The 11,844-nt window shown below is 34.9% G+C and overlaps 1 protein-coding gene across 25 annotated transcripts in view; it reads right to left on the bottom strand.

The window, feature by feature from the left end:
• Window positions 1-1,342: 1,342 nt before the first annotated feature.
• The window catches only part of ENAH (ENAH actin regulator), a 155,691-nt gene continuing 145,189 nt past the window's right edge, over window positions 1,343-11,844 (bottom strand). For 14 of the 25 annotated variants that reach the window (XM_063672237.1, XM_054502229.2, XM_054502274.2 and 11 more), the window contains 3 exons: window positions 7,525-7,603; window positions 4,872-4,929; window positions 1,343-4,338 (listed from right to left, as the gene is read on the bottom strand). In XM_063672237.1, the coding sequence (XP_063528307.1) occupies window positions 4,301-4,338; window positions 4,872-4,929; window positions 7,525-7,603 (175 nt within the window). In that variant the 3' untranslated portion in view covers window positions 1,343-4,300. Of the gene's footprint in view, window positions 4,339-4,871; window positions 4,930-7,524; window positions 7,604-11,531; window positions 11,595-11,844 lie in introns of all 25 variants that reach the window. The other 11 variants (XM_063671689.1, XM_054502169.2, XM_063672019.1 and 8 more) reach the window with 1 other exon arrangement.

Raw genomic sequence — 11,844 nt, 5'->3', positions numbered from 1 at the left:
ATGGCTTTCAGTGAAAAGGCAGAGGTATTAAACATCAGTAATTTCAATACACTAGGATCCTTTTCTCATTCCTTAGAGCTTTGGAGAGATGTACAGGTATGAACTCATCTATTAAAAACAAAAGTGGTGCTACCAGAAAAAGGTTTGGCGTTTGGAAGTGAATGATAGAGTAAAAGTCTTCAGGAAAGTGAATTTTATGATAGCTACATAAAGGAATTAAGAGCTCCTGCAGAGTTCCTTTGCGATGTTTGCTTTATATAGTTACTTTTACGCTGCTTATAGTCAGTAGAATTTAAAGGGTAATGGTGTTATAAAGTTATAATGGCTACACAGGAATTAAAGAGACCCTGTAGCATACCTTTGCACACTGTGCTTCATAGGGTAACACTACTTAGAATTAAAAGGCCAATTCTCCACAATGGCACTGAAAGTATATATAAATTTAGAAGAGACATAAATGTTGTAGCTAGGCAAATTTAAAAGATTATCATGTTACTTAACTCATTTTTGAATGACAAGTGACTTTTAATTTGTAGACAAAAATACTGACTTACATATGAAGAGAAGCAAGAATATGAGACAGGCTAGAGCCAAAAAAAAAAAAAAATCAGCTGAAAATGTTACAACTGTGAACTCTGTAATGGCTGCATATGTTAATGAATATTGGGACACGCGGTCCACGAGAAGTGGAGAGGAGAATGGAGGGGGGAAAGGGGGAAAATTTGGGTCTGGTCAAAGAAAAAAATACAAGGATTGTATTTTTGTATTTCTAATGAAGACATCAGAATTATAAAATAGAACTCAAAATTAATACTTTATAATAGAGAAAAAGTACTACTGCTTATATGTAGGTTTTAAGAAATCAGCATCATGTATAAACACTATACACATTTTGCTGTACTTAAAATTCATTGCTCGATAATGCCCTTTACCACACAATGTCCTTTACCATGCAAACTACATAAAGGAAAATTCTACCTGCATGAATGAGTTTTAAGTATCTGAACGTGTTGCAGAACAAAATGGAATAAAAATCAAACACTTAGCATCATCTTGACTGTAAGAGGAAGTTACTGTGTCAAGGTGAGCAGAGAGAAAAGAAGAGGAAACACCCAACAGTTATTTCAAACAAAAAGTAGACACATCATCACATATTATTTCTTTTGTATACATTACTTAGTATTTACGACTTCTATGAAATCTTTAAAGAATAGTGACGTGACATGTAAACTTTTAAGTAGTAAAGTCTTGGACTTTAAAAGGTGTTTTTCATATCCAATGTAACTTACTTTAAAACAAATTATTTCAGAAGATTATCTAAGTGTCACAAACAAGCAACATATATATACTGCAATTTTATTTCAATCGCACAAACGAAGTTAGCGTGTAGGAAACTTAAATGAAACATTTAAACGAAATAGTTACGGTAAAAATAGCAGAAAACTGAAAATTCTAAAAAGGAAGTACACCTAAAAGCATGAGAATTCAACATTCATTAGTGTTTCATCTTCAGTTTTGACTGACACTTGATGCTTGCAAATTTTTAAACAAACTTTTAAATCATGATGACTATTCTGAAGAGATTTCAGCACCAGCACTAAGATTTGTACATTCAGTTTGTTTGCAATTGACTTGTGAGCCATTTACATAGTGGATAGTACAGATTTGTCACAGGTCAGATCACAGTGTTGAGGAAAGCAGTACCTTCCTGTCATTAGAAAGGATCCCCTAAACTGTACTCAGCTTAAGACATCCAATGTACAAGAGCACAAAAACCATCATAATAATGTGGTTCCAAGGAAGAAAGTTTTGATAAGGTAAATAACTTAGGCTTCTGTTTCCCGTTTTAATTACTGAAATCTCTAATAATGACACAACTGTCATGTATGATAGCAAATGTATGTAATAATTCATTCAGACTTCTTGGAAAGAACACATTTAGCAATCTGGGATGATGGAAAATATAGCATGATTCAACACTGTTTTGTTTTGTTTTTTTGTCATTTTACACAGACATCATGTTAATATTAGACCAAGGCACAAAACGTTTAGTGCATAAACCCAGTTTCTTTTAAGATTTAGCATTTTATTTTAGTCTCTTATCTTAGTTTGGACCACTTGTACCCAGTACTCTACCTACTATAGACTATTTAAAACTATTTGTACCTACCCAACAAAATCAAAAGAGGTTGCTGACCAGATTTAAAGGGGACATAACTGTTTATATTATCAAAGTGTTTGCATAACCAAAAGTACAATAATAAAGATGAAAATGCCTCCTATTTCTTTTAGAAAATAATACTTAACAAGCTTGCTGCATCTTTGATGTTTTTACTACTACTGCATGACAATGAATATCTGATAGAAAAAAGAAATGTATACTTAATTATGATAGCTCATCCATCACAGTTTAATCTAAAAATGAAATTTCTACAGAAACAGGAACTATTTTGACAAAGAAAAAAAAAATCCCTCATCCAAACTTCTTTGTAGTGGTAAAGGCTGCAAATTTGCAGCGTTTAGAAAACTACACTATCAACAAGCTTTGCTTTATGGACTGAGATGTACAAAATCTAGAAAGCAGATGAAAGTGAATTATTTCAAAATTTTAGTAAAACTTCTGATAATCAGAGTTCAAAGCAAATATGGCACATAACAACTCAAGCATAAATCAAGATGGAGAGCCTGGAAAGTTTGATTTCTTAAATTTTCCAAAAAGCTATCGTTGCAACATATGGGATTTCTCCCCTATTTTAACCTTACCAGTTTCAAAGGAAAGAAAAGGGAGTGGCTTCCATATAGACAGCACGTGCCCGAGAGCACACACACGCAGGATGGCAGGCAGAGTGTCTAATTCCTTCTTCCCACCACCCAAGTCTCACTTTACTTATTAAAAGAAAACTGCAGAACTCCTCATTGGTTTTCCTTTACCTAATGATTTCTGTGACCTTAATTGCTGCCATCATTGTTATTTCTTGCATTTCAACATAACAAAATTCAAAAGCAGCTTCATTCAGGAACATGTATCTAAACACTTGTGTTAACAGCAGGGGTACCTAGGTAATAATAACTGCCAAATTCAGTGATCAAACTTTTGAGTTCCACAGTTAAGATATTATGTGAAGCTCAGAATCATGTTTCAGACCATTGAAATTACTGGTTAAAATACAAATAGCTTCTGAAGTCATGATGTAAAAGATTAAGTACTTGGTTTTGTAACATATTTACCAATTAAAGTCACAAAATATTCCTCGTTATTATTCATGCAGGTAACTGAGAAAAAGATAGTGCAGAAATCAACTTTAAATAAAAAATTATTCCTCCCCTTCCTCCCACTCCCCTATATTCTACAAAATGTTTTCCCTGGGACTAGGCCTTGAAAAGGCCACTACGTATTAGTGTGACATGCATTACTGTCTGCAATTAAAAAAGCTAACCTTGTGGTGATTGTAATTACATTATAAAAATGTCCACATGCATAAATCTAAAAAAGGTTGAAAACCTACAGTAAATCTACAATATAGTGTTTACATTTGACCACTGGTTTGTGTTATGTAGAAGTCATAGATTTGGTAAAGCGTTGTAACAATTTAGGAAGGCATCTAAATCTTTAGGTTCTGGACAAATTTTATGTTTGAATCTACAAAATTGCATGAAGGCTAACTCAAGAAACTTCCTATCATTCTAAAATTCCTCAAGCTGAAGAAACATTTTTCGGACATTTTCTTATAAATATTACCCTTTGAAAGCACTTACAATGCCATTTGTTCCACATATTATGATCTTAACTTACACAGGGCTGATCTCAATTATTCATGGAATATCAAACATGATAGGAAGAACAAACCTGAGAGAAACATTACAATACAATAGCAAACTTGCTCAATTCTTTACCAGCACTCTCTGCAAAAAAACTTCCTAAGCCTTTCTCCTCTTTATTTTAGCAATGTATTGTGGAAAATGTGCGACTTTATCTTGATATGAAAATATTTCAATGCGTGGTGATCTTGCCTGATGGGTTTTAGTATTTTCTGCATAACTGTTACAGGAACTCTTATATGATTCTCTTCCATTCTGTTGTAAAGGCCAGAAAAAAGCAGCAAACGGAGAGGGAAAGAGCTTATCACCAGAGTCATAATGTCTGAAGGCTTTCAGAGTAGGTTGGTTTTTCCCTCCTTCTGTTTGTCTCCATTTTCTTCTTACAGCTCATAAAATGTAGGGGTTTGCTGTTGTGAACAGGTGTTGTTTGTAGGATATTTTTCCTCCAGATTAAAGTCCTATCTCTCCTTAGTCTGTTCCTCTATGCAGTATTTGACTTGCTCAGTTCCTGCCTGATTGCTGAATGGAAAAGAACAAGTATTGAAAATAAATATAATGATAAAGTAAGATAAATGAGTGATTCATTCTTAAGAAACTTTAAGGATTGTGCTCAAACTCACAATAATAAAAAGATTAACTTTGCATCTTTCATTGCACACATCTTTAATATTAGAAAGATGATACTAATTTCTATATATTTATTTTCTCCTTTCATATATAAAATGAAACACTGATTATGTGGGCTCAAAAACAAGAGGGCACTGGGATAGGTGAGTAGAGGTAACCTAGAGAAAGATCTGTTCATGTGGTTTTCCATCTAAGAAAAGACAACACCTGAAATTTAGGGATATTGTTTAATCCCTATTTATAAAAATAATTTCCATTATATGAAGGAGAAACCTCCTCCCCAAAACCCTAATCCTAAAAGGGCAGGACTATGGAAGTCATTGCCCTCAACTAATCAGCTGGGTATTTCCTTATTTGCATTTTCTTAAAAATGGTGAATCTTAAACATTGTTTTATAGGAATAGTAAATTTGTCCAGACACTTACCATCAATGAGCTCTTCTTTTAGCTTTGTTAATTCCTTTCTCATTTCATCTAAAATGTCCTAAAATATTAGAGAAAAATATCAGAAATACAGAACAAAATTACCACTAAAGAGATTCTTACTCATATAAAATTTTAAGAATGTCATGAAATATGATGTGTAGTTTTTTTGGTTTCCAGAGCCACAATTCTATTTCTTGGAAGACTAGCCTTGGTGAATTTTGTTTTAATATTCTGCCCTTCCCAATCGTGGCTTATTCTAGCCTAGCAATATGTGAAATAGAATGCTTCCTAAAATTAAGATAATTACTCTGTCATCCAGTGAAACGTATGAGTCAGATAGTTTCTAGAAATGATAACAGCTGTGCTTTTAATCTAGTCCTCTGGGAACAGTCTGAGAGGTGATGCAAAGGAAGTTTAGAGGAGGAAGATATTACAGTAAACTGAACAATTGGCTCTTGGCAAATCTGTCCTTTTGTCTGAAGTATGTATGGAGATTTCTTAGCAATCACCATAGCTGCCAAACCATATTTCAAGGAGTCTAGGATTTCCCTGAAGGGACCTCAGGGATTGCCCTAAATGGGTAGGCAGGAAGGTGGATGAGGCCCTGGTTGACCTGTGCTGTCCAATACTGCAGGCACCAGCCATATGCAGCTGCTGAGCCCCTGAAATGAGGCTAATCTGAAATGAGATGTACTGTTAAGTGTAAAACACACACCAGATTTCAAAGATTTAGTATGATGAAAATAATGTAAAATAACTCGTTAGTAATTTATAAAAATTGACTACATATTAAAACATAAATAATTAAGTAAAGTTTTAAAATTAATGTTGTCCTTTTCTTTGTTTTGTATTTTTAAAATGCAGCTACAGCCAGGTGCAGCGGCTCACGCCACTGCACTCCAGCCTCGGCGACAAAGCGAGACTCTGTCTCAAAAAATAAATAAATAAATAAATAATGCAGCTACTAGAAAAATTTTAAAATATATACGTAGCCCACATTATACTTCTATTTAACTGTGGTGCTCTGGGCCCTCCTTCAAGAACTGCAGATTTGGCCGGGTGTGGTGGCTCACACCTGTAATCCCAGCACTTTGGGAGGCCGGGGCAGGAGGATCACTTGAGGCTGGGAATTTGAGACCAGCCTGGCCAACATGGTGAAACCGTGTCTCTACAAAAACTACAAAAGTTAGCCGGGTGTGGTGGTGCACACCTGTAATCCCAGCTACTCAGGAGGCTGAGGCAGGAGAATCACTTGAAGCCGGGGAGGTGGAGGCTGCAGTGAGCAGAGATCACACTACTGCACTCCAGCCTGGGCAGCAGAGTGAGACTCTGTCTCAAAAACAAGAAACAAAGAAATAAAAAAACCCCTGCAGATTCAAGATTAGAGGTCCCATGACAAAGTGACACAATTTTAATGGGTGAAAAGTAACAGCTGTCCTTTGGAAGAATTAGTTTTGAATTGTGTGACTTTAACACTGAATACCCCAGGAAAAATTAAATTGCTCTGTAAAAGTTTACCTTTTGAAAAGCTTCTCATGTTTAAAATAAAAATATCAGTTTGTCTTCATTTTAACAATGGAAAAGACTGAGACACAGAAGTTATTAAATAGACTCACAGATGCCCTGATCCAAATTACTCTTTACATCTCATCCCCAAAATAAAATCTATTCCTCTGTTATCCTCCAATTCTTCAGATGACCAAGAATTGACCATGTTTTGAAGTGTGTGGAAGTGCTCTATTTTAAAATATTTTTCAAGAAAGCCATATTCAATACACAGCAAAACAAGGGCTTGATTTTCAATGACCACGTGCTCCCCTTTAAAATTATATAACTCAATTTAACTTTTCAAATAGCTTTGCAGTATGAAAATTCAGTTTATCTAAAAAATGTATTTCACCTCTTCTGTGAATAAGGTATTTTAAATCACAATCTTATCACTTACTACTTTTCCTGAGTACATAGGTATTAGCTATAAGGCATATGAATCCAAATGTGGACAGTATCTTTTTCTTTTTTATAAAATTGAGATAACTGTACACATTTGTTTTGTTACCTAACACAGGCAACTGTTCACAATTTACTATTAAGCATACTAAATTATGATCCCCTGAAGCCTACAGAGCCTCTACTCCACCCACTATATATTCGTATACTTCCACAATATTTTCTTTAAATAAATTCCTGGAATTCATATCACTGAGTTCAAGGTAAGACATTTATTTTTCAGGCTTTTGATTCTGTTTTCCCAAACTGCTTTTTAGAAAGCAGAAGTATAGAAGAGTGCCTATTTCCTTGCACTCTTGCCAAAATCAGATTTGTTGGGTTCAATTTTGCCAATACAGTCACTGAAAAGTAAAAGCCCATTGTTTTCTTTACAACTGCGTACCATGCACTTACATTTACACCTTATGCTGTTATCACTGAACCACAGCCCCACCCTCCACTACCTCTGGACCTTCAGGCTAACTCAATGAACCGGAAGTGTAGATTTGAAAAAATACAGTACTACTAATGCCACTGTTTAATTTGTATAACAATAGCTCTATCGTCTTTCTAAGTACATTCAGGATCCATATCAAAGATATGCATATGGGGTATTTTTTAAAAAGAAACAAGTACAAATAAAGGAAAGCTGCCACTGAGCACCCACCTGCTTCAGCCTGTCATAGTCAAATCCTTCCGTCTGGACTCCATTGGCACTAGGCTGTGATAAGGGTGTGGATTTTGGTCTGTATAAATGAGATTTCCAGGACAGGTAAACAACATTCTTAATACTTAATGAGTTCATAAATAATTGCAAATTTACCAACCCAGCACCAGATTTAAATAGATTTCTTTAAAAAAGCCATTTTCTTAAAAAATTATCAAAATTGTAGGGCTGATTAGAACATAAAACAAAATTTTTTCACTTCTCTCAGTATATCTTATTTATAAAGGAACTAGAAAAAGGTGACAAGATGGTGAGACTTCTTCAGAAAAGAGTAGAAGACGGTATTCTTTGGGCATGAGGTAACCAGGTAACGTGGCACGTTGACCAAGACAGTGATGAAGAGGCCAGCTGAAACATCTGAGGCTCAAATAACACAATCTTGTTTTGTCTTTCTTTTGAACTTTTACATTATCTACTTAAATACCTGGGCAAACCAGTGAAAGGAGAAGCATAAAGACTTGAATGTTTTACACTAACATAAATCAGCTTACAAAGTTGATGCCTTGGATTGCAGGAAGAAAACATTTTTAGTGAGCATGATTTGCTTTATACATATTATTCCATTTCAAGCATCAAAATAAAAAATGTTTTAAAAATGTTTATTAGATTAGACTATGTGACTATTTCCTTGTGAAATTTTTATGGAGACGTCATTTGAATGGTGTGTTTCAGGCTAACTACTTCCATAAATTTATTTTATTAAATAACAAGGAAATGCCAGACAGAAGCAGATTGTCAATTATTATTGCACTTTCAAAAGTTTAGTTTCTATTATAATTCTTAATAAGTCAATGATTAGGTATATTTTAAACAAGTTTCAACACCAAATAAACCAGTCATGGCGCCCTCTCCAAGTCTGGCAATAAAAGAATCCTCAGAGGAAAACCTAGAGTTTAGGAATCGGGCACTCCTCTGGGTTCTGGTTTAGTCTAGTAAGTGCCCTCCTTTATGAGCCACAAATAAATGCAATTTAAAACCATCAGGCAAATCATATATTCCCAATTTTGCAGAGTACCAGTGTTAGCAATCTGAAGCAAGACCCAAAAGGCATAATAAATTTTTTCAAAGTTATAATTTATAATTCTTATAAGACATAAAATACTTTAAACCCATAGGCATGGTTCCTGAAGATTAAACACTGAGTTAATCTGCTTTTTGTTGTTGTTGTTGCTGCTGTTTATGAGATGCAGTCTTGCTGTGTCTCCCAGGCTGGAGTGCAGTGGTGCAATCTTGGCTCACTGCAACCTCCGCCTCCCGGGTTCAAGTGATTCTCCTGCCTCAGCCTCTGGAGTAGCTGGGATTACAGGTGCACCACAACGCCTGGCTAATTTTTTTGTATCTTGAGTAGAGATGGGGTTTCACCATGTTGGCCAGGCTGGTCTCAAACTCCTGACTTCATGATTTGCCCACTTCAGCCTCCCAAATTGCTGGGTGTAGTTGTGAGCCACCACGCCTGACCTGTTAATCTGCTTTACTATCAAAACGTATTACTGCTTAAAAGACTGTTAGGAAGCAAGTCGTCCAATTTTACTTTATTAGGTATCTGCTTATATGAATAGGGGGAAATAATAACTTCCAGAAAATTTCATTCAATAAGCACTGAGCTAGGCACTGTAGGGAATAATATTTATATTAAATATTTCCTTTCCTCTTGTGAGGCTATACCTTCTTACTTTGCTAGGGAAGACTACTAAATTCCAAGGTCACTTAAGATTTACTTAGATCCATAAAATGCAGTCACGTCTGGCAAATATTCTTAAAGTTTAGGATGTTATTTCATATACTCACTCATGCTACCTATTCCTGTTCTCTAGAATTAAACTATAATTCATACTCTGCTTTTCTTTTACATTTCCCATTTAAGTGGCCCATTTAGCTAGTTATTTTCTCAAGTTATATAATGAATACCTCTGAAATTCACATGAACTACAGTCTGCTATTTAATTGGGCAAGTATGTTATGAATATATCCATATTTACTAGGCAATGCAAAAAATTATTGTTATGTAATAAACAATTGTGGAAACATGCAAATGTTTAAAAATTTAATTCATGCTAACATGCAATCCATCACCACCACCACCGTGATAATTAACTAAAGGGGGGAACTTTTCATACTGAAGGAAAGATGTAATCACCACTTTTTTTCTTAACTTTTACCAAAAAAGTTTATCAATAACATTATCCCGGGGGTACTATATGTGAAAGCAGCAAGATAACTGAGCAGATTTACTACATTTAAAATATATATATATTTTTGGAAACAGGGTCTCATTCTGTCACCCAGGCTGCAGTGTGCATGATCTCAGTCAGCTCACTGCAGCCTTGACCTCCTGGGCTCAAGTCTTCTTCCCACCTCAGCCTCCCACAGGCACATGCAACCATGCCCAGCTAATTTTTGTATGTTTTGTAGAGACAGGGTTTAACCACATTGCCTAGGCTAGTCTCAAACTCCTGGACTCAAATGATCCTCCTGCCTCAGCCTCCCAAAGTGCTGGATTATAGGCATGAGCCATGGCACCCAGACTTAAAAATCTCATTGTTAAATGCTATTTTTCTATGTACTAGCAAATTTTCTAAAGAAATCTTTTGGCCAAAACAAACCACCTCAAAAAAAAAAAAAAAAAAAAAAAAAGGCAGAAAAAACTATTTCACTACTGGAATATAAACATTTTGCGAAGATTTAACTGGCTGACAAAATTAACTTGTCAAGTATTTTGATCATTAATAGCATAAAAATAATTTTAGCAAGTAAGAATTTGGCCAGAGTCTGCTTACAGAACTCCCAACTCACAGCAATAGACATGCACTATGAACACCATTTAATTCATATTCCCAGTGAACTTGATGTATATTTTTTAAAAAAATAGATGTGTAAAATAACATAAATATATTTCAGTTATTTCTAACCTATGGGTTTTCATCATAATTGATCACAAAATGAGGGTTTCTCAGGTTTTTATTTTACTTTTTTTTTTTTTCCTAAGAGAGGGTCTCACTCTGTCACCCAGGCTAGGGTGCAGTGGTGTGATCATGGCTCACTGCAGCCTCTAACGCCTATGCACAAGATATCCTCCTGTCTTAGCCTCCTGAGTAGCTGGGACTATAGGCACAAGCCACCAGGCCCAGTTAACTTTTTTTATTTTTTGTAAAGATGGGGTCTCGCTATGTTTCCCAGGCTGGTCTTAAACTCCGGGCCCCAAATGATCCTCCAGCCTTGGCCTCCCAAGGTGCTGAAACTATAGGTGTGAACCACCAGGTGCTGGGTCAGTTTTTATTATTTTATGATGAGAGCGTTGCCTTTAAACATCTGCCTATAAAATGACTGTACTACTATATTTAAGTCCCTATTCTGTCAAATTAATTGTGTAAGTAACTGAAAAGCATTGGAGGATTATTTTTAGTTGTCAATTTTTTTAATTAAGAAAAAACTAGTTCTTAAGTCTTCTTAATTAAAAAATGGTATAATAGGGCTCATCCTAGAAAACAATCTACTCAGGGTGTTAAATGTTAAATTATCCAAGATAATTCACTACAAAGTATCTAGGAAACAGAGATTTTCCTCAAATAATCAATTATCCACAACCATGGCTTTAATATTAGTCCATGTTCCAGTAACAGATGGAAAAGGATCTTCTATTCAACTTTTTTGAAATCTTGTCTTATAATCATAAGGCAAACAGCCTTTAAAAGAAAATGCTTAAGCTACAAATGGCCTAGATAATACATGTGGCCTTAGATTCCCAGTCTACTATTTCTAATATGTTTACCATTTGTATTTATCCTTGAATCCAACTGTGAAGTGATGGCAGAATTTTTAAAAGGTATTCAAAATAAAGAAAAAAAATCTCCCTTGTGGTGATTACCAATCCAGGTAGAAAAAGCTCAGCCCTATCCTGAACATGTTATTTAAAAGTCTCAAATCACAACGTCACAGCAGGATGATACCTGTGTAATGAATCATAGGACCTGTTGTCAAAAACAATCTGATTTTTCCTTGGAGAATCCCGTCTATGAAGGGGAAAACCATTGAAAGGGATACACAATAGAACTTTAAAAAATAATTCTCATTATGTTACTGTTTTATATGTTGTTAATAGCAAACAAAACAAGAATTGAGTCTATTAACCTTAAAATAACCAATTTTTCCCCAACAAAAAAGATATTTTAAGACACTTTTAGTTATGTGAAGATACCAGTTACAGAAAATTTTAAAAATCATTACACAATGGCTACTTTTTATATAGGTTGTAGGCACAGT

This window comes from Pongo pygmaeus, chromosome 1 (genome assembly GCF_028885625.2).
Source record: "Pongo pygmaeus isolate AG05252 chromosome 1, NHGRI_mPonPyg2-v2.0_pri, whole genome shotgun sequence".
Taxonomy (NCBI): domain Eukaryota; kingdom Metazoa; phylum Chordata; class Mammalia; order Primates; family Hominidae; genus Pongo; species Pongo pygmaeus.
The sequence above is the reverse complement of the archived record's forward strand: the minus strand, read 5'-3'. Positions and strand labels throughout refer to the sequence as shown.